General features: G+C 34.0%; 1 protein-coding gene across 1 annotated transcript; it reads left to right on the forward strand.

Annotated features, from left to right (window-relative positions):
- The first annotated feature begins 762 nt into the window (after positions 1-762).
- LOC143254511 (glycine receptor subunit alphaZ1-like) lies at positions 763-27783 on the forward strand. The gene is made up of 9 exons (XM_076509686.1): positions 763-1126; positions 10456-10565; positions 12697-12761; positions 16740-17014; positions 17816-17898; positions 20955-21089; positions 22324-22553; positions 23362-23520; positions 27367-27783. Exons 1-9 carry the CDS (start codon positions 1068-1070, stop codon positions 27598-27600), a joined length of 1350 nt encoding a protein of 449 aa, XP_076365801.1. The 5' UTR covers positions 763-1067; the 3' UTR covers positions 27601-27783.
- Positions 27784-27819: the final 36 nt, after the last annotated feature.

A 27819-nucleotide genomic window follows, 5' to 3' on the forward strand; every position in this document is an offset into this window, starting at 1 on the left:
TTTTTCGTAAAATTGCAAACCTTTAAGCTATTATATTGAACTGTACATAATATGTTAGTTAGTTTAACTTTACTATGCCTGCTCTGTCACGTTTAAACAGAAACGAGTTTTATGAACAAAATTATATCATTTAAACTTGCCTTAAATATGTGAATACGCAGTATAGGGGATACACAGAATCGTATATTCATAATTACACAAATATTTTCTTTAAAAAAGTAATCAGAAAATACATAATAAATATAATATCATTTTCGGATTATTGTTCATTTTGTACCTTACAAAGATGTATCCCAAAAGTTTGTTGTTTTTTTATGAGGGATCGTTTAATATTTACACATAAGCTTTAATTCTTAGAAAATACAATATTGATCTTGAAAAATGGTCAAGATATCTTAACCTATTAAAAATGGTGAACTTCAACAAAACAGTTCTGCTCTTTAGTATTCAAGCTACAACAGATATAGACGAAAGGAAACGTTATATAAATGCACGACTGGAGACAAAACTTTGAACAGTTAACAAAAGTGAATATGAAACAGAGTAAAAAGAACGAACATAACGCGCTTAGTAACAAAGCAACTAAATGCCACGGAAAAAATAACATATCCTTCTCTTATTCTCAGTGCCCTCTTACATTTTGCGGGAGAATAGAAAATATCGAACTAACTCATAAAGTCACCACTAGAGGCGCTGCATTAATTTAAGATTTTTAAGGCACGCTATCCACTTGTGATCTTCAGTTTGATTAAGTAACAGGCAGGACACATTATCATATTTATAAAAGTTCGGTCAAATATGTATTAGTTTCATGTTATAAGATAGTATTTTTTAAAATATATTTCAAGGTTCACTACTGTCCAAAAACCGTGAAACAAGTAGCTTTATACCATAAAAGTGTTCACCTCATTCAAGATTATTTTAATAAAATGATCATTTAGTAGTAAATTATAAGCTGATGGAAAAACGTTAAGTTACGTTAAAATCCATCTTGAAAGCCAACGCTATAAATTCCAGTATAGTCACAGTTTCACCATGTCTTCCGAAACGTTTTTCAAAACTTAAATATGAACGCTTTCTTCCGTTGCTGGGTACAAGTTCTGGTGAGCTGTTTAATATGGATTGGGTGAGTTTGTTTCCACTGTATAAATAATTTATAGGTGTAAATGTTTTTGGTTTTCTCAACTTGAGTACAATCTACATCACAAATATTTTTTTTCTTACAGTTAGAAGGTAAAAATAAAAGGAACATAGGACAAGCATATAAAAAAAAAATTAAACTCAACTCTCAGTACATTATATCTTATCCAAAAAAAAAACCAGAATAATAAGTAATTCTAAAAAGACTGAAACTGTAGGCTTCATCGCTTTCTATAGTTAAATACATGTGACACAGATTCAACTAGTGGCACTTGAAGGGATCAGAGGAAAACTTGTGAACAAAATATATACGTAGGTAACGCTTAAAAGTAAATAAAATGTTTATAATTAATATTTTAACGTAGTTGAAAAATTCGTGGAATTCTGAGTCTTTTGGTTAAGGGAATTATTGCTGTCCCCCGCTAGTACAGCGCTATGTCTTCGGATTTACAACGCTACAATCAGAGGTTCGATTCCCCTCGGTGGGCTCAGCAGATAGCCCGATGAGGCTTTGCTATAAGAAAATACACACAAGGGAATTATTGCTTAGCAATTTGTAAATAATCACTCAAGAATAACACACAAAGTGCCCAAAAATATCAGTTTCTCTTTCAATATATACAACGGTAAGTCTACGGATTTAGAACGTTAAAATCATGGGTTCGATTCCTCTCTGTAAACTCAGCAGATGGCCTAATGTGGTTTTCCTATAAGAAAACAAACACACACATCATTTTCATACTACTTCCCAGTGGCTCAGTAATAAGTTTACAGGATAAAAATCGGATTTCGATACCCGTGGTGAGAAGAACACAGAACAGCCCATTGCGTAGCTTCGTGCTTAATTAATAATAATAAAACCAAACTGTTTTAATACTGATAGAACATTTTGTTGTTGTTGCTGTGCATCTGAACATTTCTGAATCACATTGTACACTGATTTCTTAAAGATGGAGACACTGTTACCGAGCTGAGAAGTGTGTTTCCTGTTGATATGTTTTCCAACTGATCATGCTAAGACATACGGAAAAATAAATTATGCCTCTATGAGTGTCTTAAAGCCCGTTTCATCGACGAGGATATTTGTGTGTGTGTGAGTGGGAGGGTGTAATTTAATATGGCTATTTCAGATTTAAAATTTGAAATGTATAAAATTAGCATACAGATTCATCTTTCGCTTCCCACAAGGCCTTTCGTTTAATACCAGAACTCATCATAGAAAAATATTATAGTTTAAACAACCGTAAACCGAAGATTAGATTTTTTTAAAAGTTAGACCCGTCATAGCCAGGTAATTAGGGCTCTCGACTCTTAATCTGAGGGTCGTGGATTCGAATCCCCGTCACACCAAACGTGCTCAGCTTTTCAACTGCGGGAGCGTTATAATGTGACGGTCAATCCCCCCTATTTGTTTTCGTAACGGAGTAACGCAAGAATTGGCATTGGGTGGTGATGGCTAGCTGCCTTCCCTCTAATCTTACGATATTAAATTAGGGACCGCTAGCGCAGATAGTTATCGTTTAGCTTTGCCCGAAATTAAAAAAAACAAACAAACTTTAAAAGTTTCCGAAATTTTGGAGATGTTACTTAGGATGTTGAAGCTTTATTTGATGATATACACATCGGGATGTTAACTAATTATCTGACGTCTTAACTGCTTCAGCAAATCACAAGCATTTAATAGAGTGTATCTTATCTTGCTTGTCACTATACTCTGGGCTGATCTGTACAAACCCGTTTATCATAAGTATTAGACATATTTTTATGTACTACTCTGCTGAAGATGTCCTAACTTTGAGTTTTGTAATAAACGTAGGCCTTCCAGTGACACGGTACTAAAACCTACATGTTTAATCTGAAGAATACATCATTGTTAGGTTATATTTATATGTCATCAACTTATGAGAAAAACATGCTACTTTTATTGGTCAGAATAAAAGACTAACACTGTAATTAATTAATATAATTAACTTAACATATTGTTCTTATTTATAAAGATTAGAATGCATTCGTTCATTGCGTATGCCATTTGAGAATTCTGTCTCGTAATGATACTGTTGGCCATAATCCTAATAATATCTCAAGAGGTTCAGCCAACTTAAGATATTCACCTTAACACTGCTAAAGAAGCGAAACTATGTAAACTAGGCATTCAAAAACATAAGATCCACCAAAAATAGTCTTGAATAAAATACAAATTTATTTCCTACTTTATCGTTAATTGACACGTGATAATCAATACTTACCAAAGATCTCAAGTTTGTTCCAATTAAAAATTCTGTTAATGTTATCACCTTCACAAATGATTTCATTAAAAGGTTCTTAAAATCAACTGCTTTTGGAAACAAAGCTAAGAGTTCATACAAAATTATTTGTGTAACACATCAGTGACAACCTGGGCCCAGCATGGCCAGGTGGTTAAGGCACTCGACTCGTAATCCGAAAGTCACGGGTTCGAATCCCTGTCACAACAAACATGCTCGCCCTTTCAACCGTGGGGGCGTTATTAGTGACGGTCAATCGCACTATTCGTTGACAAAAGAGTAGCCCAAATGTTGGCGGTGGGTGGTGATAACTAGCTGCCTTCCCTCTAGTCTTACACTGCTAAATTAGGTATGGATAGCGCAGATAGCCCTCGTGTAGCTTTGCGCGAAATTCAAACCAAACCAAACCAGTGACAACCAATCTCCTGATGTTGAGCAACAACCATAAATTCACCAGGTAATGATAATGTGGCGAGCATTTGTCTTTCAATATGATGATTCTTCTGTAAGAATACGAAAATCTTTAATATTTAATGTCCTAATTGAAACCATGATTATGATTTAAAGAGTTAAATGGAAACGAAGTAGATTTGGTCACTTCTATTGGACCTTCATTATTACTCTATACAAATTAAATTTCCAAAGTAAATCAAAACAATGTAATACAACCCATGATGAACATAAAACCTTACTAGAACCTCAGTGATGTCGAGAAAACCCACTTGTAGAGAAATATATATGTAAAAACGGCTCGTTTGGGTTTAGAAAATATTTTACGTAGAGGAGCGAACAACGTTTCGACCTTCTTCGGTCATCGTCAGGTTCATAAAGAAAGAAATAGGTAACTGACCGGAAGCTGACTACATGTTTGGAAGGGGTTGTGTAACTGAGTGTCGGAATGTAGAGGGCGGGCTTAGATGTTTGAATATATAATTTTATGTTATTTATTTTATTATTTTTATTATAGGTATAAAGGTGTTCCTTTGTATTGGTTTATTTTGGGTTTAAGTTGTTGTATAAGTAAGGTTTCGTGATTTTTTATTCGTGAGATATATTTACTTTAACTTATTGATGTTTTGCGTTTGTTTTGTACAGTCGCAGCTTTCTTCCTGTTCACATGTGAAGCTAATGTTGGGATGTATTCTGTTGGGAAGTATGTGTTCTGTAGATTTGAATCCCGCAACCGTGTCATCTACATATCTGTACCAGTATAGTGGTGGATGTAATGCTGTGTTAATTGCTTGTGTTTCAATTTGTGTCATAAAAATATTGGCTAGAACTGGTGATACTGGGTTGCCCATGCTTAGGCCATTTACATATATACTTACTAGAACCTAAACGACATCATAATTAAACCTCCCGATAACTGTAACACTATAAATATTTGAACTACTGTGTTAAACGTAAAAACTAAAACAACGGTTAGATATGATCCAAATCGGTAAATTGCTATCGGATACTACGAATTCAATTCTTAGTATTTCCGGTACTTCAGAATATTGTCCTTCTACTAATACTCATAAATTAATGGATTCTAATTGACCAATTACTTCTTCTTGTAATTCCGTCTTTCCTTGATAACGTCTTCAAACCTGTTGTGTAATTTCTTCTTACACAAAAACACAACGCATACACTCTATATTTCAGTACTCCACACATTGATTCTTCATGGCTAAACCACGTCCTGTTATCTTCACAAGGCACTCCAAGCCCATCCTTTTAGATCTTACCTATCTTGTATTAGTTCTGAACGGGTTCATATTTTATGGCGAGTTTTACCAACAAATAAAATTGTTTGCTGTTGATACCAAAATTGTCCCTTCCTATATTTTTTAAAATTTATCTATATATAAAATCGGATTTTCTGGATCTATCCTTTTACACTTCCAACTCTTTGATAAAATTATTAGTACAGCTAACTCACCATTGAGTGAATTATAGAATTTTACAGTTTTTTTCCTTCTTCCAATTAGCTCTAACCTCTATACGGTTTGTTTGTTTGTTTTGAATTTCGCGCAAAGCTACACGAGGGCCATCTGCGCTAGCCGTCCCTAATTTAGCAGTGTAAGACTAGAGGGTAGGCAGTTAGTCACCACCACCCACCACCGACACTTGGGATACTCTTTTACCAACGAATAATGGAATTGACCGTTATATTATAACATCCCAACGGCTGAAAGGGAGAGCATGTTTGATGTGATAGGGATTCGAACTCGCGACCCTCAGATTACGAGTCGACTGGCTATGCCGGGCCATCTTTAAACGGCCAATTTTCTCAACAAACGTACCATTTTTTGTACAGTCGCATTACCCTTCAAGAATGTCATTTATTTGGATCATATTATAAATAACTTGATTTGCACATCATTTCATTACAAATCAATCATTAGAATCTCAGTTACGATTCTTCCATCTCACGCCATACATTTCAATCATTTCAACATTTCTAATTGTGAGACTGTGTAGACTTAGCAATGAATAAAACTATTATAATAAATTAATGATTTCTTTGTATAAATTGCTTCCATCCTAAACATTTAATAAAGAAAGCCGCCGAATGCACCAACTCCGTAAACCGAGAATACATCTTAAACCTTAGCATACAAACCCTAAAATACCGTTTAACTTTAGTGTCCATCCTAATATTGCTAACGTTTGTTAGTAGTTAAGCGCAAAAACTACACAAAGGGCTATCTGTGCTCTGCTCACCATCCATATTGAAACCCGGTTTCTAGTATTGTAAGTTCGCAGACATACCGCTGTACCTCTGGGGTCTCTCACTAATGATAGACAAGTCATTAAACAAAGCTACAATATCCTAACTAACGATCAGAGAGCTGTCTGTTACAGATATGATACAAAAACATCAGAATCATTTTGATATATACTATCATTCAGAAACAACGTAGACAAAAAGATGTGTTACTTCTCAATATGCTAACAACACAACATCTGTGTATCTATTGCCCGAAAATTCTAAATACAGCTGCTACTTAGGCGCACTTACATAGACCTGATATGTCTTATGATCTGTAAAAAATTCTGGTATTGCTGAAGATTGGCCAATCAGATCGTCACCTAGGATGATGTTCGCGCGAACATTTCAGTATCATAAATAGTGGCACGACGGAACCCTCACTTAGACACTTCGATAACTTAACACTGTAACTCCAGTTTCTCTATAAAAGTAGTTGTCGAAAACAAACTTACATAAATCTGGAACAATGTTACCTACATTTAGTTTTACATGGGTTACCAGTTTAACACCTTTTCACTTACACACGATCTGTACCTTCTCATAACGTGTTCTTAAAATTTTTGTACCAAGCCCTTTTCTTAGCCAGGTACATTAACTTTAACTTATGAGTTTCCTTGTGTGTAATAAGTAATTTATCAATTTTGTTACATTATGTATTTCACACGGCTAAAATAAATATGTATGGTAGAATGGGGACTCGAACCTGCCAATTTTAGATAGTGAGTAGAGCGTTCTAATCACCTGGCGGTATAATGACAATAACATTATTCAATTTATCAAACATCTCTTTGTGACAGTTTATCTTAAGAACACGATGTCGATTCATGTGAGTCACGCATACTTTTTTGTATTCGTCATTTTACCTTTTTTAAAAGCAATTTTTCCATACTGCAAACCCAATGAAAGGCATTTTTGCCCCAAACTTTTTTTTCTCAAATTTATCTGTAAACCTAATTTGATGAGAGTTTTACCTTGTTTGTTTACCTCAATTTGAGCTAAATAAATTAAATTACCAGTTCCAATAAATGCTTGAACGTTAAGATCCAAGGATAGTTCTATTCGTCTTTGTCATATTTTTATATTCATATCTTATTTTATTATGCATTATTTATACAGTGTTCTATCCTTTGAGTTAATGATTCTATTCAGATATGAATAGATTCGTACGAGTATTAATTGTTAAGACATTTTAAAAAAATCGCATGTTATGCTGTATTTTTGTGAATAAATTTTCAACAAAAAATTGTTCTTCCATTATTGAAACCTGCAACAGATACTAGGACGTGCTTGTCTCCCACTGTAACCCAATGTATGTTTTATTGGAATTTGATTAAAAAATATAACAATTGTTAATCGGAAACTTTACATTTAATGCAATACTCTCAAGATTACGTAGATCAGTAGCAATTAATTTCCAATTGATCTTTAACGTTAGAAAAACGATTGTTTGTGTATGTTTTTCATGTGTGTCTGGTGTGTATAAATAATGGACTATTATGTCAGTGCAGTGGTTCTCAACCTTTTTTATGCCCCGTACTTCTAAATAAAATTAACATGTTCTCGCACCCTCAGAGTAATTATTTATTTAAGAATAAAGGTGAAGGTGGCCAAAACAAATTTTTATAATTAGTTTTTAATGATATATAAACAAAAACGAAACATTTGGGAAAGAAAAAATATTACAACAAACTAAAAGTTGCATAAACTGAAATGTTATCTCGCGCCCTATGGAACGCTATCTCGCACCTCTAGTTGGGCTTGTTTGTTTGTTTTTGAATTTCGCACAAAGCTACTCGAGGGCTATCTGTGCTAGTCGTCCCTAAATTAGCAGTGTAAGACTAGAGGGAAGGCAGCTAGTCATCACCACCCACCGCCAACCCTTGTGCTGTTCTTTTACCAACGAATAGTGGGATTGACCGTCACATTATAACGCCCCCACGGCTGAAAGGGCGAGCATGTTTAGCGCGACGGGGATGCGAACCCGCGACCCTCAGATTACGAGTCGCACGCCTTAACACGCTTGGCCATGCCGGGCCACCCCTGGTGGGAAACCACTGCGTTAGTGTAAGAATAAAAATAAACTTTTAAGTTATGCAATATACGTTTTCTACTTGGAGACTGTTGAGAGGACTGTGATTATATTTATTTATTTTTTGAAATTTCTATACGACATTTCATTGTACTTTTGTCTCAAGCGATCCATTTACTATGGTTAAGAATGGAAATTCTCACTATTAAAAATAACAGCTAATTTATGTATAATATAAGAACGAAAAATTTAGTAGAACGCTCTTCAATCAAATGGAAGTTTGTTTCTCTTTAGATTTTATTTATGGTGAATTTTGACAGAAATTGCAATGAAACAAGTACTCGTCTGACGTTAGGTTTTAATGGTTAACTGGCCAATCACATCAGTATTTCACTTTTAAATTTATTTTCAAAATACATTTTTATTATTTAATTTACATTCATATCGTTTTAACAATGAAATAATATTTTTAAAAAAATGGCGAAAACGTACCTTTAATAACTTGAAAATAATTTCAACGTTCTGCTATCTAGTACAATTGCTGAGTTTGCCATAGTCAGTTATCTTAAGTTTATAAAGTTGTTGGAGATGTTCTAGTTATTTTAACGTAAAGACAGTTTTTTTTTCAGCTGTTTTTCAGGTGTTTTCAGCCGACGCTTTGGATTTATCAACGTATAATAATACCTACGCACTGTTGTCACTTTTCAATTCAAGGATAGCAGTTTGATTTACGTAACTTTAGATTGAATAAAATATAACAAGCGTGTAAGTTTTAAACATTTGGAACAGTTTTGGAAAAACTTTGTTTTATTTACCAGGTGGCTTTAGAAAATAAAATGATATAACTTCACTCAAACTTTCAAAGCTATGATTACATAAACCTAGATATTTGGAAATAATCACACATCTTTATTATAATAAATTAAAAGTCTGATTAAGGTCAGTATGTTCTTTATACCCTAAACGCAATACACATTGAGAAGTAAACGTTGTTGTCGTTTTTGAATTAAGGACAAAGCTACACAATGGGCTACCTCTGCTCTGCCCACCACGGGTATCAAAACCCGGTTTTTAGCGTTGTAAGTCCGCAGACACACCGCTGAGTCACTGTGGGGCAAGAAATAAATAATAAAGGTATGCAAAAATATATTAGTTTTATCACTCTCAGACTATAACAGAAAATATTTTCAAAATGTTTGACTTAGTATACAAGAATGAGGTTCGATTGTTTAGTGTTTTTAAGAAATATTAATAAGAAATTGAAATTTGTTAGTTATCTGCAGACATATGCCACATTTAAAATAAGGAGAGTGTTACGTATTGTAAGTTAACTCGGAAAAGTCTTGTTTATTATGTTACATTTTATGATTAATAAAATAGCCGGAAATTTTAATTTATGAGTTAATTGAATATCGATATGTATTACATTTACGATATTTACCAACAAGACAGATACACAACTTTTTTAACATGTTCCCCAGTGGCACAGCGGTATGTCTGCAGACTCACACGGCTAGAACCGGGTTTTGATAGCCGTGGTGGGCAGAGCATAGATAGACCCTCGTGCAGCTTTGTGTTGATTCTAAGCAAACAAATTTTATTAACACAAGTTTATTTTAGTATACAAATAACAATACAATTTATAATAACGGTTATTGCAAAAAGTTATTCAAAATAGTGATTTATAAACAAAAATATTACAAACAATACTGGGTTTCTTATATAATCTGGAACTGAATATTTTTCGATGATTCACGATGAGCGAATGAATTGCAAGTTAGGATCGGTACAGATCTCTTAACGGTTTTTCTTGTCTGGCCTCATGCTGTTTACAAGCTCACTTTTCACAGACGAAGATATCTAGTGTCCTCAAAGAAACAATAACGTCCGAAAATAATTCACTGAAGTAAAAGGTTTCTAATGTTCGAAATATATAAAAGTTCCTGGTGTAGTATCTGTAGTTTCCCAATTAATAAACGTTAATCACAGTTATAATTTTCGAGTTTTATAGTATACTAGCTGTAACAAACTAACAATATAAAGGCTATCTCTTGGCGAGTCGGTTTATAAACTTAAGGCGAGGTTTTTGACAACAATGCTGGCAATCACAAGTATTTTAATACAACATAGCACGTTGTTGATTCTTACACTCGAGAATCTTCGATAAATTCAGGGATTAGGCGGGAATTTCGCAATAAACATTTAACAATGTACGTTACACGCATTTCTAAATATATATTTAACTGAATTTCGTTTTTTTATAGTTCGATCAAAACAAATTGCTTCGTTTACGGTAATGAAGACCCAAGCACAGAAGTTGGTGTTCCCACAGCCTATCAAGCTTCGAACAACTTGCCGCCAACAGTAGCGGGAAGTAAGTTGAATATTTTTTACCGCCCTTTCTGATTATTTTGTACAGATATAAAGTTTTATTATTTTCAACCTATTAGCTAACATTCGAATGTGCGTCACAAAGATATAAGCGACCTTCTTACTTGTCTTCGGGTAATGTATTATCCATTGAGCCTATTTTTGAGCGTAATCACCAAAACAAATTGTTTGAGTGAGAATTGAGTCTCTGTTTTTAATAAATACATTACAGAACACAAGAAACACGAGGGGCTGTTTATAAATTATAAAACTTAATTTTAAAATTTAAATATTACCGTCTGTTGAGATGATTCTGAAAATAAAACGCTTTCTTATGCTGTATGTAAATTGTTTGTGTGTTTAATGATTAAGAACATTAACAAGTCTTAGGTGTTAAACGATCAAGATGTTTAAAAATGGTTTTGTGTTAGTAAATACTATCTTTCTCTCGCATGTCTAATTTGTCTATCAGATATATATTCTGTTAATATTGTTATGTATTATAATTTATAATAGCCCAAAAATTTTAATTTAGAAGTTAATTGCATGTCTATATATACCAACAAGATTAATACACACAATTTTCTTTCTTAACACAAATATATTTTAATATACAAACAACAATACTATCTTAATAACGGTTATTACAAATAATAATTTATGTACAAAAGGTTTATAAAATTACAAACAATATTGAGTCTTCTATCTAGTATGTAACTGAGTACATTATCGACGGTTCACGATGAGCGAATTAATTCTATGTCGATACACATATACAATTCACTTGACGAGAAGCTAGCGAGCTCTTTTTTGGGTGGTCTCACGCGATTTGCAAGATAAATTCTCACCGAGGAAAATATCTAATATCCTCATAGAAATACTAAGGCCCGAGGTCAATTTTCTGAAGTTCAACGGCTTGTAATGTTCGAAATCTATAAGTGTTTCTAATCAAATATCTCTAGTTTTCCCATTAATAAGCGATAATCACAGTTAAAATTCCGAGTATAGAGTATAAATTCTACGACAAACCAGCAATATTAAACTATATCTCTGTGTTGCAATGGCTACCTTTTATAATCTTTAGAGTCAGGTCCTCGATTCATAACAATATTTGAGGACAAGCTAGTCCTTTTGTAAATCATACGTTATTGATTCTTATACTCGAGAATTTTCTACAAATTTAGAGAACAGGCGGGACTTTCACGCATGTAAGTTATATTTTCAAATGCATTTCTACAACATACATTAAACTGAAACAAACACAGATATTAAAATAAATATATAATATTGAATCCGTTATAAGATGCTTAGAATGGACAGTTAATTGTGTAGATATGATTATATCCCCAAAGATAATCTTAAATCTCTGATGCAGAAAAATTATATTTTTAGTACTAATAAACAACTGAAATTTAAGTCCCTGGAAGGTTCGACTTCGTACTAATAAGTAGACGAAAGGATTAAGTTTAAGAAAGTGTAGACAAGTAATGTGTAGACAAGTCAGATATTATCTATCTCTGTAACGTATTGAAACTGTCCAAGAATAGATGGTTTTAGAACATTGATATAACGATAAACTGTTCCAAGGCTTTCCAAGCCTTAAATGTATAGGCATCTAAGTCGATGTATTTGTACAAAAGAACTCATGTTATTTAAGAAAGATTTAGGAATCGTTGGTATTTAACAGGAAAAGCAAGAAGTATTTATAGAACTGTTATGTTGAGATAACGAATGGCGTGTTATATATCATTTTAACACGTACTTGAGTAAAAATATGTTCGAACAACTCGTTAAAAGTGATAGATGTGACGCACTAAAATTCATACACGAAACAAGGTGAGAAAAATATATTGGTAAACTATCAAAGTGACAAAGAAGTGTCAACTGAATTTAATGAAACCTGTCAGGGGCAGATTAGAGGAATTACCATAGTTAAAATAATTCGCATCTTCTTTAAATTAATCCTTAAACTTAGTTATTTTAACAAACTTAATGAGAACTTGGATAAAAACATAGCTGAAACAAAAATTTTGATTTTTTGTTTCCTCTAGGGGAATCAGAAAATACAGACCTCTGAAAACTTAGTCAAAATTATATTTCGCTTTTTTAATTAATGTTTTTTTTTTTATGAATAGAACCAGTATGCATCAAAACTAAACTTTATGTAGAAGATGTCAATTCTATCAACGCACTTGACATGGTAAGCCTGTAACCAACTTTTTTTGTAAATACATGTGTGTGAAAAAATAACAACAAGTAGAACATCAAACGGATATTTTATTTTTAGAACGTAACAGACATATTTTAATATTCATGTTACAGGATTTACCTTGGTCTTATGTAATGTTTTTCTTGGCCACGACGTATGCAACTCCAATATTTTTAAGACGATTTACAAAATCGGTTTCAAACTAAACAGTCGATTTCGATAAAAATATCACCTACAAAACCAATATTTTTAATTCAAAAGCCCAAATTTACTTGTAAACCCAAGACTGTACAAAATTCTGTGTCATTAGTTTAGCTTAACTCCAAGAGAAAATGTTTATCTAAGTCTTCATTAAGTATGTATGTGTTTTCCAACCTTAGAATAACGAATAATTCTCTGCTTATGCTTGTATTTTGACAAAATTGATCTTCCACAGGTTGGACGTTGGGCAATGGTTTAGTGCCTTGACTGTGAGTTGTTCGGGGTCTGTTACCACAGAAACATGTTCCAAACGTTTTGGATCACGAGTGCGTTATAAAAGTTACCGCCGGGTCACAGTATTCTGTCATACAAATGTAAAGTTAGCAGTGAGTGCTGTTAACTAGTTGACTTACCCCTAGTTAAAAATTAGGACCGGCTATGCACAGATAATCCTTTGTGTAGCTTTACGCGGAAATTATAAAATGTGATTTTCAAGCACACACGAGTAATAAGATATGTCTGAAACGAAACTACCGCATGGTTGTTATTCGTTGGTTATCCAACTTTCTGGAAGATTGAAACCAGAATTAATGTGAAAGTTTTCTACTCGGAGTATTTTACTCCTGAGACTGGTAGAGGTAGTTGACACAGTACATTTCATCGTGTATGCCAGTGACATGCCCCACAACGATCTGAATGAAGGCTATGCTTGGTGCCTCGCAGACAGTGAAGCAATTTGGAAAAACTCTCCAATTTCGGCAGTAGCTATAGTTAACTTGCAATCTCAACTTAACAGAATACGTGAATACTGCCAGATAAAGTAAATAAGAATAAATGTACAAAAAAATACACACACAACTAATTTTCTTCCTAACGTCAATCGAAATGTCAAAACATCTACAAGGAACTCGCCTCCAGAATACCACATCAGCAAAGTTCTTAGGAATAAACATACCACTCAAAATTAAACTGGTATAAAGATGAATAATGTAACAAACAGCGCAGGAAAACGCGAAAATAATGTTAGAAGTCTGCGAGCACAAAACAAAAATACATCAATAAACACAATTCTTAAAATGTACACAACATACGTCAGGATGCTCGGCCTGTTATGATATTTGACAAAACAAAATGAAAAATATTAACTTGAAAATGTACAAAACAAAATATTAACTACCACAGGATTTCGCGGACTAAGAAACACAACATCGAAATTTCTTCAGTTATTCAATCATAGATTACATATCTGACAGACTTCACCATAAGACAATCAATCTGTATAAAAATTACTTACTGAGTTAAATAGCTTCATACCTTATGGAATAGCACCTACTTCCTCTCCCCATTAAATGAGTCTCCCGAAAAGACAGTGTAAGTCTTTGGATTTACAACACTAAATTCATGGGTTCGATTCCCCTTGGTGGACAGAGCAGATAGCTTGATTTGGCTTTGCTGTAAGAAAGCACACACAGAATGTTAAATGTTTACATAAACCATAATACATAATCCACATAGGCCCGTCATGGCTAGGTGGGTTAAGGCGTTCAACTCGTAGTCTGAGGGTCGCTGGTTCGAATCCCCTTCACACTAAACATGCTATTCGATTCAGCCGTGGAGGCGTTATAATGTAACGATCAATCCCACTATTCGTTGATAAAAGAGTAACATTAAAGTTGGCGGCGGGTGGTAATGACTAGCTGTCTTCCCTCTAGTCTTATAGTGCTAAATTAGAGACGGCTAGCCCAGATATTCCTCGAGTAGCTTAGCTTTGCATGAAATTCAAAAAACAAACAAATAAGCCATCTACAGCTAGTATTTGCAACACATCCTTAGAATAAACTATTGCGAGTGTATTAAAGGGCATTTATGTAAATACACTTCTTGGAAGTTAAGCTAATAAAAGTGTGCGACTGACAACAGAATTGTGAGTTTGCAGGACAATCGCATGTCAGTAAAGTGTTAATAAAGTACAAATATTAACAATATGTCATGGAGGACCCTAAGAAATGTGTCGGATGAAGTAATTCAAAAGAATGCCCTTCTATAAACGCAATATTTACGAATGCAAAATAATGTGAACACTAATAAACAGCTATACAGTTTGGGAGGATAAAACTGTACCTGGCCCAACCCTCCCCAGTAATCAATTATAGACAACCACTGGAGTTAAAAAAATAGATCAACAAGAGACCACACTCGTTAACACTAAAATAAAACAACACTCAAGTGAGAAATATCCATGCTAACAAACACACGAAATTAGTGACAGTGCTATTTTCTGATATCAACACTACCAATGACGACTTTCTACCCTTCTTCCATAATGAATTATCAAGACATTTTGTGATATCTTCGAACCACTGAATAGGGGGTAGAAAGGCTTCAACAACTTATTTGCTTAGAAGGTTGATTGATTGGAATTAAGCTCAAAGCTACACAGTTGCTCTGCTCACCACCGGTATCGGGGGCTTCTTAGAAGGAATACTTCCCCGTGACATTCAATCAATGCCTTTTGACTTACAAATTGAGATTATTACTTAATAAGAGAAAAGACACGCACATAGTATTCAACAACCATGAAAATGCTTATGATAGAGTGCTAGTAGAACTCATATGGTAGAGCTTAAGAAAAGGCGCTGTACTATATGATCATATTCGAAGGAGCGGAAACACTTGTAAGAATAGTAGTAGAAGATCCAGAGAGATTTCCAGTGGATGTGGGAGTTCATCGAACATCAACTTTGAGTCCATTGTTTTTTCTAACAGTGCTGGACATATCTGAAATCATACAGAAAAAAAAATATACATGGTGCATTCTGTATGTAGACGATAGTGGAGAGAATAAAAATAAAACTGAGGTGGAACTGGAATATCAGTTATACTCGTCTTGGATGGCTCGATCATGTGAAGAGAGCAGTATGTCGGAGCGAGGGTGATAAGACAGTAAAAGAGAGAGTTGTGAGAGGAACACCAAAGAAAAGTTGGATGGATGTTGCAAGAGAAAACATGAAAATAAATGTGGTGTGAATATAGCTGAAACTGAATGGGAAAATGTGAACGAATACTAAGAAAATTATGAGTATGATGTTTAGTACTTATTTCTATGTGTTTATGTTTTGTGAAAACACAGTATTTTAAAAGTACAATGAATAGATTATGTTACACAGTATTTGACAAGTACAATGAGTAGATTATGTTACATAGTATTTGAAAAGTACAATGAGTAGATTATGTTACATAGTATTTGACAAGTACAATGAGTAGATTATGTTACATAGTATTTGAAAAGTACAACGAGTAGATTATGTTACATAGTATTTGAAAAGTACAATGAGTAGATTATGTTACATAGTATTTGAAAAGTACAATGAGTAGATTATGTTATTCTCTTCAAAATGAAAGGAGCCCTTGTAAATCATACTCGTTAAATATAAGTTTGATTTGCAGGAACATTGGCAAATGTTTAAGTTAATTGATTTCACTAACGTATATTATTACACATAAACGTCGTGTAATCAATATACACATAAACTTAGTGTAACCAATATACACATAAACGTAGTGTAATCAATAACACATGAACGTAGTGTAACCAATATACACATAAACGTAGTGTAATCAATATACACATAAACGTGGTGTAACCTTAATTCTCTTTGTTGTTGGTTGTTTTATTTAACTTCTCTTTTACTAAGATACAAACTGAAATCAGGAGGAAGAGAAAAACTTTAGTGAGTGAGTTCTATATTTTTTTTCTTTCTGTTTTAGGATTTTCGTTTGGACTTTTTCCTGTGGCACAACTGGAATGTCACAGGAAAACTCTGTGAACAATACAAAATTCACTTGCATCAAATTGGACTTTTTGACAACCGTACTGGAGATCCTATTGCTGTCTCCGAAAGTCAGTTTGATCGGTTTTGGATCCCCGACACTTACGCCATAAACGCTAAAAGTGTGGATATTCCATCCTTTGCTTCCTCTACAAAAGCACTAAGAATATCCATTAAGAGCCTTAAAACCTGCGAGATGGAATACACTGTCAGGTAGAAGATGCTCTTTATAAACTGGAACCTAGAGAACTGAAACTTCTCTTTTCCAAATGAATTCGTTTTAAAACTTTCTAAAAGATTTAACACATGAGGAAATTAGTGCTTTGTAACAAACATTAGCTAACACATTTATCATTAAACATTATCATCTTCGTATAAAGACATCAATTTAAGACAAATTCATAATCCTGTGTCTTGAATATTAATGCCTTGCTTTTGGAAACAACGGAACAGAAAAAAAAGTAACGTATCGTAACAGAACCTATAGATATTATATGAAATGATAATTTAAATATCTATATGTGTAGCATTTGAATGTCAATATCCTTTGAGAAAGGCTCATACAATCGATCCAATTAAAAGACAGTGTATTTTTATTTAGTTCATGAGTATATTTTTTAAATTCCATGTTATGATTGAAAGTAATAATTATTAGTAAGATTAGACCATCATATGTATTAAAGCCAGAAAGTAATAGCTCATATTTAAGTTTACAGTTTCAGGAAAAGCCCAAAAAATAATGATTATTTTGAAGATTACGGTAAAATCAGAAAAATAAACGCATGATGGTTCAAGCTTAAAGTTTCACAGTAAGGCCAGAAGAAAACATGTTATTTTAAATATAACTTTCCATAAACATAAATGAAGACTATGTTAACATTTATACGGTATACATCAAAACGAAGCTGTATAGGAAGGTTAACTTTAGAAGATGGAGAATTTGAATTTTTTTAGCTTATTTTTTTTATTTCATCAAGTAGCATTCTTCACTCACATCATAAGCTTTCTTCCAAGGTTGGCTGCTGTTGTCGCGTGTCAGATGGAGTTCAAACAGTACCCTATGGACATACAAAGATGCCCTTTCACGATAAGAAGTTGTAAGTTACAGAACTTTAAATCTCTCTCTGTTTGGGGGCACGGTATGGCCAGGTGGTTAAGGCACTCGACTCGTAATCTGAGGGTCACGGGTTCGAATCCCCGTCACACCAAAGATGCTCACCCTTTCAGCCGTAGGGACGTTATAACGTGACGGTCAATCCCACTATTCGTTGGTAAAAGAGTAGCCCAAAAGTTGGCGATGGGTTGTGATGACTAGCTGTCTTCCCTCTAGTCTTACACTGTTAAATTAAGGATGACTAGCGCAGATAGCCCTCGTGTAGCTTTGCGCAAAATTCAAAACAAACCAACTTTTTGTCTTTTTTTTTTTTTTCTCTATTCAGTTGCATGAACGTTTTTTCCAGTAGTAGTAATTTAGTTTTCAAACTTTCATAGCTCCGCTAAGCTCGAAAAAGACATGAGGTCACTAAATATTTTGACAAAGTGGTGGTTTGTGAAACTAAAGTGTTGTATTTTACTCAACACAACGAATCCGAGTTTCTGCTTAAGGTTTGAAAAAATACAGCATTTATTCTACAAATTTATTCAGCAAACACGTTGTTTAATACACTAAAATTAATATGAAACCGTGTTACTATTCTTCAAATTCTATATAAACGTAAATTTACTGTGGCAACTAAAAGATAACTGAAACATTAGTCATACAATATACAGTTCATCACAACAACAAAAAAACACAGTCTTGTTTTATACGATTTGTAATTTTCTAGACTTATTGAAGAGGGGAGAATTTCTCGAAATGAGGTTAACACATTGGCAATTGATGAACCGAGTGATGACCTGGATTTTATATTCGTTCTTAAAGTAAAGATTAATTTAAAAATTACTTCAGAGGGTATGTATTTGCTAGTTCAATTGAGAGTCGTTTGATACACTTTAAAAAAAGTTGTCAAAACTTATGGACTGAAGCTATTCATTTAGTTTAATATTCAGATATTGTTTTCACAGAAGCTCTTTATTATATTGTTAAATTGTTGCATTTCAATGTATGTTTTACAGTTTTGGTTTTATTCGATGAAAGAGAAAATATCTATTTTTAGATTACGCGGTTTTACCACGTGCTTCTGTTTTAACTCGCTTGTGGTAGTAAAAATGTTCTTCACGTGACCCACTCTATACTTCAAACTGCTTTGATTTGTAGGTAATTCTTCTAATTTTGCGTGGTTTGTTTACATGTACGATACGTTTTGATATAAGAAACGTCCGACACGAAGGTTGAACCCCAACAAAAATCAGATTTTATTATTGTTTTGTTTTTTTTAATTTCGCACAAAGCTACATCAGGGCTATCTGCGCTAGCCGTCCCTAATTTAGCAGTGTAAGACTAGAAGAAAGGCAGCTAGTCATCACTACCCACTGCCAACTCTTGGGCTACTCTTTTACCGACGAATAGTGGGATTGACCGTCACATTATAACGCCCCCACGGCTGAAAGGGCGAGCATGTTTGGTGCGACCGGGATTCGAACCCGCGACCCTCGGATTTCGAGTCGAACGCCTTAACACGCTTGGCCATGCCGGGCCCCTACTACTTAGTACGATGTAACTAAACTAGCGTAAATCATATGCTCCCCACTTCATTTTAACTTTTAACTTGTAAAAGACATCTCTCATTGTTGTGGTCTTCAATGTTGGTATTGTCATCCAAATAGCTAAACTAACGTGTTGTTGTTTTGTACCCTTTTTAAGTTGTGCAAATTTTAATTTTTAATTTGTATCAGTTAATGATGTGAAAAATGAGAGTTAATTAAAAATATTATTTCCCATGGGAGTAATTTGCATGTAATAATTCTTCGTGTTGTTTTAAAGTGTATTTGAAATGGAAATGCTTATCATTAGTGGAACAGTTATTCATAGTTTTTTATCATTTGAGTGATACAGATGTGAACAATGATAGGACCCACAATTACTTAATACTGTACTGAAAGATAAAATATTGGCTCTGCTAATGATAGTATTTACAATAGTAAAATATGATATTAATGTGATTGTAAACATTGAGTTTAATTATGGTAGAGAGTGATTTTTAAAAACATGTTCTTAGTAAAAAGATATAATCAAAAGTAGTAACTTGTGATTTTCAATTTATGCCAAACAAACTAATCACTAATAAAAAAAGTAAAGGATTATTTTACAACACAAGTACGAAATGTATTCAGTTTTAAACAAAAGTGAAAAATTTTTAGGACTTCGCTGTTTTTCAGAACATTAATTGCGCAGTAATTCTAGTTTATAGCATAGTTCTTCTCTGTATATATATTTTGTTCTTCTGACCTTTAACAATCATCTTTGGCTACTACAAGAAACTTTGTATACATACACACTTGTAGTCTGAACCAAGGATGGGAACACCATTGTTTGGTTCTGTTAAAATCTCCTTTGCAAGAGAGAGCCTTGCATAGTTAGTTAATTATAGTTATTCTTTTGCCAAAAAGTAGTGAGATTGACTTTCACATTATAACGCCTTTACATCCAAAAGAAGCAACCAATGTAATGGGACGGGGGATTCAAACCCACAAGTGAGAGTCAATCTCACTACTTTTTGGCAAAAGAATAGCTCAAGAGCTGGCAGTGGGTGGTGATGACTAACTGCTTTCCCTCTAGTCTTGCACTGCTAAATTAGGAACGAGACCCCGGCTAGTACAGCGATAAGTCTACGGATTTACAACGCTAGAATCAGAGGTTCGATTCCCCTCGGTGGGCTCAGCATATAGCTCGATGTGGCTTTGCTATAAGAAAACCACACACACAAAATAGGGACGGCTAGTGCAGGTAGCTCTCGATTAGCTTTGCGCGAAATTCAAAACAACCCAAATGATGCAGTATGGTGGCTCCACTGGAAGTGGACAATATGTAAAGAAGTCGGAAATTTCAGGATTAAACAAATATGTTACTTTATCTATATTTTCGAATGATTAGTTTAACCTGTATTCAATTAATATAACTTGTATTTAAACGGTATTTATATTGCGTTCGTTATTGTTGTTTGTTTTCATGTAACAGCACTGAACAAACTTAAATTATTCCATATTTTCACAGACGCATATCCATCGAGTATGGTACATTATGAATGGGTAGATAAAGACAAGAACTTACTAAAGAATCCGGAACTAAAGCTACTGCAACATAACTTGGAATTGCAAAAACAAGATAAATTAATTTCCACACTAGATGGTAAGTACGTGCATTTGGATCGAGGTATTCGTCATGACTGACTGGAATTTGTAATTAGTAAGACATAAGTAAGTAACAAGCACGTTATCTAACAGTTTTACATATTAACATTAATTTCAAATATATATACTAATACAAAATATCTAATATTTTCTTGTTATGCAAATGTATACGCTATAATACACGAGGCTCAGCACAGTATATTAAAAATATTTTGAACACGAAAGTCAGCAAGCCACGTGACAAACACAGCTGATATACATATGTGTGTGTGTGTGTGTGTGTGCGTGCGCGTGTAATATCATGGTGGAACGGAATGTATCAGCACTACTTTTTACCATTATTTCGCGTTCATAGGTAGTGTGATGCCATCAAAAACTGATTGCTATTAGGTACAGTACGTAAAAGCCCTTTTCGGCTCAAAATATTCATACAATAATAATATAAAGATATGCCGAAACCGGAGATTTAGAGCAGGAACAACCAGAAAGAGATCTGAAATGAGTCGTACCCCGTTATGATAAGCTAGAGATCTGAAATGAGTCGTACCCCGTTATGATAAGCTATGCCTGAAACTTGGGGGTATTTCTTACAGTTGTATCGTCGGTGCATTACAAAATATGCGGTGCCACTTGAGTTGAAAATACCAAATGTCTTGTCAAATACTGTTATTTCCTTGTCACGAGGATACCTTACCTGAACCAACTATCCACGAATGGTGTATAGTTTGAGTTAACTCTGAAGAACAAGATAATTTTTTTTTAACTGAAAAATACGTTGATGTATGATCCATTAGTGTCTACTGTAGGGCTACATGACAAAAATCGAGCATATCGGATGCTTCGCGTTGGATTCAAGTACAAAAAGTTCCAGTCAGTAGATTAAATGCTCGACTTTTGAGTGATCGTACTGTTGTGAAAATAAAAAATGAAAATACCTTAAAGTATTCAAGATTTAGTTAAAGTAAAAATTCTATATCTTTAGATCTTTTCAGGACCTCATTAAATATTCTTGTCCAGGATATACATACTCTTAGATCTCTTAAGGATCTCATCAAATATTATTGACCAGATCATATAAGCAGACAAACAATCAAAACAGCTACATCCTCATCACTGTAATGTGTAAGACGATTCTACACGTAATAATTTCTTCTTTATCCCTTGTAAGTTTTCGTTATTAGCTTGTATATAATTTTATTTTTTACCAGAAAATGTGTTTCTTGGTTTTCCAGTAACATATTCCACGATATCTGTGGTGTTCACGTTTGAAAGACAGATCGCCCATCATCTGATTCAGATATTTGCTCCAAGTGCTTTGATTGTCACTTTGTCTTGGTTTTCTTTTTGGATGGGTCTTGAGGCTATCCCGGGAAGGGTCAGTTTGTGTGTAACTAGTCTCTTGTCCCTCTTCACTCAGTTTTCTGGTATTAGAGGAGATCTCCCTCCAGCATCTTATATTAATGTAAGTAACCTATTTTATTTTGTTTTTATAATTATTGATTGCTTTGAACGACACGCATGTGTCACTCATATCACTGTTTAAACATATAAACAACCTACGTTAAAATGATGTAATAATTTGAAAACTAGTTTTGATGTTTAGAAATATACTGAATGTATTTGGTAGCAAGAAAACGCGGTCTTTGTAGAAAGCTCTTATCAAATATCGACAAAATTGTAAAAATACTAAACTCAAACGAATAAAGGTTGGCACGAATGTTCTTTTGAACGAATAATAACTGTGCTAAATGTATGAGTTTTGGAATATAACTTCATAAAAAGTGTGCAACGGCTGTGAAGCTTTGTGATTTGTTTTGTTCAACCCAAATCTTTCTGTACTTATCGTTTGATTACACAAAACAAGTTGTAACACAAAAGTGGTTTTGAATTCCACTGTTCAGACACCAGACACTAGTTTTAGGCCAGAATTATATAATACTGTCTACTTAAGTTTTTGAACATTTTGTGGTTTTATTGATATACAAATTTCTGAATGATATAATTATTGGAATTAACAGTTCAGTCAACAAAATAATCATTATTTTACACTCTGATGGTTCTTCAAATGGTATTTACTCACAAGTGAGGTTTTCATGATATGTAAACAGAGCCACTGTAAATAAATAAAACCAGCTCAGTGGCACAGCAGATACTCGTGGAGGGCACAGCACAGATAGCTCATTGTTTAGCTCTGTGCTTAATTCCAAATAATAAATAAATAAGACCGTCTACCTTAACACTGCCCATAAAGTTCGAATTCTTTTTTTTAGGGCACAGATATATGGATGGCCACATGTATGTTGTTTGTCTTTGCCACTTTGATGGAGTTCGTTGTCGTAAAGTTTCTAGACAAACGACGTCAGCTCTACTTTCGCAGTCAAGTGAAGAACTCACTTTTTAGTATTCCTGAATCTGGACAAGGATCCCTGGTAAAGTATTATTGCGTTTCAAATCTTGAGAACATTTGAAAGTGAATTATTTAACTACTGAATGTGTTGTTTTCCCTCTTTTTGTTTGTATGTTTATTTTAGAGCAAATCTACATGAACTAACTGATATGTCCATCTGTTAGGGGATCAAACTCGGTATTTTAGCGCCATAAGTCCGTATATTTACAGCTGTCACACAAGGGGGACCTTTTCCACCTAAAATCACACTGGTCATTGTTACTTTCTCTAAACTTATTGTTCTTTCAAATAAGAATTCAAAACTCAAACTCATTTGTTGAATATTAATTTAATTTCTTACTCCTAGACCCAGCATGTTCATCCTTTCAGCCGTGAGGGCGTTATAAATTTACGGTCAATCCTACTATTCGTTGATAAAAGAGTAGCTCAAGGATTGGAGATGGACGGTGATGACTAGCTGCCTTCTGTATAGTTTTACATTGCTAAATTAGTTAGGGACGACCAGCGCTGACAGCTCTCGTGAAGCTTTGTGCGAAAATTCAAGGACAAACAAACAAAAGCATAATCCTATGAATATTTTTATTAGATTTTTTTTATTGGTAAATTGCTGGATTTAACAAACGTTAACAGTTCCTGGATTTATTTAGGTAAATAATAAATTGATTCATCTAAAATTAATTTTCTAGTTGGTAATTTTCTGTGACAATTTGAAATCTTACGTACTGTTTTCATTAGCAAAATAGGCCCGGCATGGCCAAGCGTGTTAAGGCGTTCGACTTGTAATCCGAGGGTCGCGGGTTCGAATACCGGTCGCACCAAAATATGCTCGCCTCTTTCAGCCGTGGGGGCGTTATAATGTGACGGTCAATCCCACTATTCGTCGGTAAAAGAGTAGCCCAAGAGTTGGCGGTGGGTGATGATGACTAGCTGCCTTCCCTCTAGTCTTACACTGCTAAATTATGGACGGCTAGCGCAGATAGCCTTCGAGTAGCTTTGCGCGAAATTCAAAACAAACAAATAAACATTAGCAAAATAACGATGATAAGTAATTCCAGGATATCAAAATAGGTTACGCACAGAACAACTTCATAGTGAAAATAGAATTCCAGCCAAAAGCCAAAATTTATCTTTTCTCGCGAGTAATCAATTATATGTTACCAGTAGCAACCATCGATCTGTTAATTTTTATTGGGTCTAGTCGGATGAATAGCGGCATGTGACATGTCACGTTTTACAAAGGACAATAATATATTATTAAAAACATCCTCTAATTCTAACGTTCTTGGCATGGTAATCAAACACTTTTTTTAGTTCTGCGTGGAACTTTACACTTTAAAAACGTAGACCAACAAAAAACGTAGATGACAATTATAAATGAACTGAAACATTTAAAATGTAGTATTAGAAAATATATCGGCGATACAATTGATTATTTCAACATCTGTGAAGTTTATGCCACACTTTCTTGAAATTTTGAAAATACTCCACCTACTTTGTTTGTTTTGAGTTTCGCGCAAAGCTACACGAGGGCTATCTGCGCTAGCCATCCCTAATTTTGCAGTGAAAGACTAGAAAGAAAGCAGCTAGTCATCACCACCCACTGCCAACTCTTGAGCTACTCTTTTACCAACGAATAGTGGGATTGACCGTAACCTTATAATTCCCCCAGGGCTGAAAGAGTGAGCATGTTTAGTATAACCGGTATTCGAACCCGCGACCCTCGGATTACGAGTCACCTGGCCATGCCGGACCAACTCCATGTACAAAAACAATATATTTTTAATACTCCCTCCCAGGGGCCCAGAGGTATGCTTCCGGATTTACATCTCCAAAAATTCGAGTTTTGATACCCATGGTGATCAGAGCATTGATAGTCAGTTATGTCGCTCTTTGTTCAACTACACACGCAATACCCTCATTTACAATTAGAATAAGGAAACAAGAGTCAACGACAGCTGATGAAACGTTTTTGTGCCAACTGTTATTTAAGCTTCAACTCTCGGTATGCAGCTTTATAGGTGTAACTGTTGCAAAATACAGCAAAACACATCTCTATCTGTGCCAGTTTTGGCAGTGTTCAAACAACATGAAAGACTTTACGATGTATCCCACGTAAAAACCGAACATTGCCTTGTAAACAAACAAAAATTATTGGTGGATCAGTGGTAAACTTACGGACTTACAATGTTAAAGTCCAGCATCCTATTCCCTGAAGTAAACAGACTTCAGATATTCTAGAACAACAACTACCAAAATAAAACAGCTGGTAATTAAACAGAAAAAAAAATGTAAAACTCTATATCATCATTTTTTTTTTCCAAGTTGCTAGGCAACTGTTTACCAAGATCACTAGAGAAAGTAGTCTATTACGAGGACGTTGAAGGTTTATCACACGTTCTCTTCAGAAGAAAGAGAAATCACTTCTACCACACGTTACAAAACCATCCGCTGTGTTTGAAAATCAACTAATTAGGTATTTTTGTTAATAAAACCCTATTTATTTCTATTTTGTTTTATCATTTTTCCTTTAAACATTCTTTCTTACTTTTTCTAGAAATTTCATCTAAATTCTAAATACTGCATTATAAGTAGGCTTTGAAATTCTCTACTTAAACGTACGTTCCACGCTAGTACAGTGGTAAGTCTACGGATTTACAATACTAAAATCATGAGGTCGATTCCTCGCGGTGGGCTCAGTAGATAACTCCATGTGGTTTTGCTAGAAGAAAAACACACAAACTTAAACGTATTTGTTTGCTCCTTGTAAAGAACGTGCTGGAATATTAAACTGAACGTTTATTACAAATGTTTACTCAATGTTTTATATATATATATTGTGATTCGTGATGTCTATCCGAGCGTTCATTTGTCTCCTGTTTGAAAAGCCACACACGAATGCAAAGCTCAACACTTACTTTTAAAATGACTGGAGAACAGAATATTGTAAACTATATTGTTAGAAATGAATCACACTATCATCCATATTTTAAAACATGACGTAACATAAATAATAATAATCTAGGCTTACCGTATTTTATTCTTGAGTGGCTGTTAACATAACTGAGCTGCTCAACAATTACTTTTCATGATGGGGTGTATAAGTACCTCAGAGTTTTGACTCTGAGTGAACCCGAGAGTTCACTACAATTAACCTTAATAAAGTCCATGAAATAGTTAAAATTGATAAACTAATTTAAACTTTTCCGGTCACTGGGGACAAGTTCATTTGTTTGTTACTAAATAATTCCAACTTGTCACCAAGTAGGGAAAGCACCTTTTGATCTATTTTTCACCTTCGGAACACAGATTTAAAATATATTAAGAAAACTATTCATAAACCCACTTTGATTTTGCAAGGTTACCGGCTCTTCATTTTAATATGATTTGCAAGTTATCAAAGTCTGTCGTTTTGTAAGTACATGTATATACATACAAAGAAAGCAACAAACACAAACGCTAAAACTTCTGTTAATATTTTGCTAACTTGATTTCTATTGCTAACTATTTTTATTAATGAAAAACATGCCAATATAATTGCTATATATATCGTCACTGGGAGTTTCAAAAATTTAGAATCTTAAATTTAAACAAGTTTTGGTGAGTCTGACTTGAGTAGCAATGGTACCAAATTGATTACTCGATGCCTCGTATTTATCGTATATTTTAGCATTCTGATATATTAGTTTACGACATTATTTATTTGTAGTCAGTTTGTTATACAGGATTATCTTTACTAATTTTATTTGTAAATTACTTATTTTTAAGTGTCTTATTTCTGATCTACTCAGTTAGCTAACTTCTCATTTGAAAATTTTGTTAAGAATTATTCTATATTGTTGCTAAAAACAAGTGTTTAATAATTACACAGGTTTCGTTATATTCTCAAACTGAAGAAGAGAGACGAATCTCACCGACAGATGCCGCCCCACGCTTAGCGTGGAACATGGCGTCTCAGCAAGATACACACAGGTGGTTCAAACCACCGTCTTGGTCGATGGATTGGGTGGTTGTTATTGATCACGCTTCTCGGTTGTTATTCCCTTTGGCTTTTTTGATGTTCAACACTTTCTATTGGCCTATTCTATTAAACAGACAACTATGAAGAGAAGGAAAACATATCCAGCATTCATTAAAAGTTCAAGAATTTTACAAACTCGTATATGAAATAGTAATCATTGTACTTCGCATCCGTATTGAATTATTTTGGGAAATATTACATGAATATCAATGTATTTACTGAATTGTTTAAATGTAAGAGCACTTGTACTGAGAATATCTTGTTATATAAACGAAGAAGCTTTTTATTGGATTGAAAGACAAC

The sequence above is a fragment of the Tachypleus tridentatus genome, chromosome 6 (assembly GCF_004210375.1).
Source record: "Tachypleus tridentatus isolate NWPU-2018 chromosome 6, ASM421037v1, whole genome shotgun sequence".
NCBI lineage: Eukaryota > Metazoa > Arthropoda > Merostomata > Xiphosura > Limulidae > Tachypleus > Tachypleus tridentatus.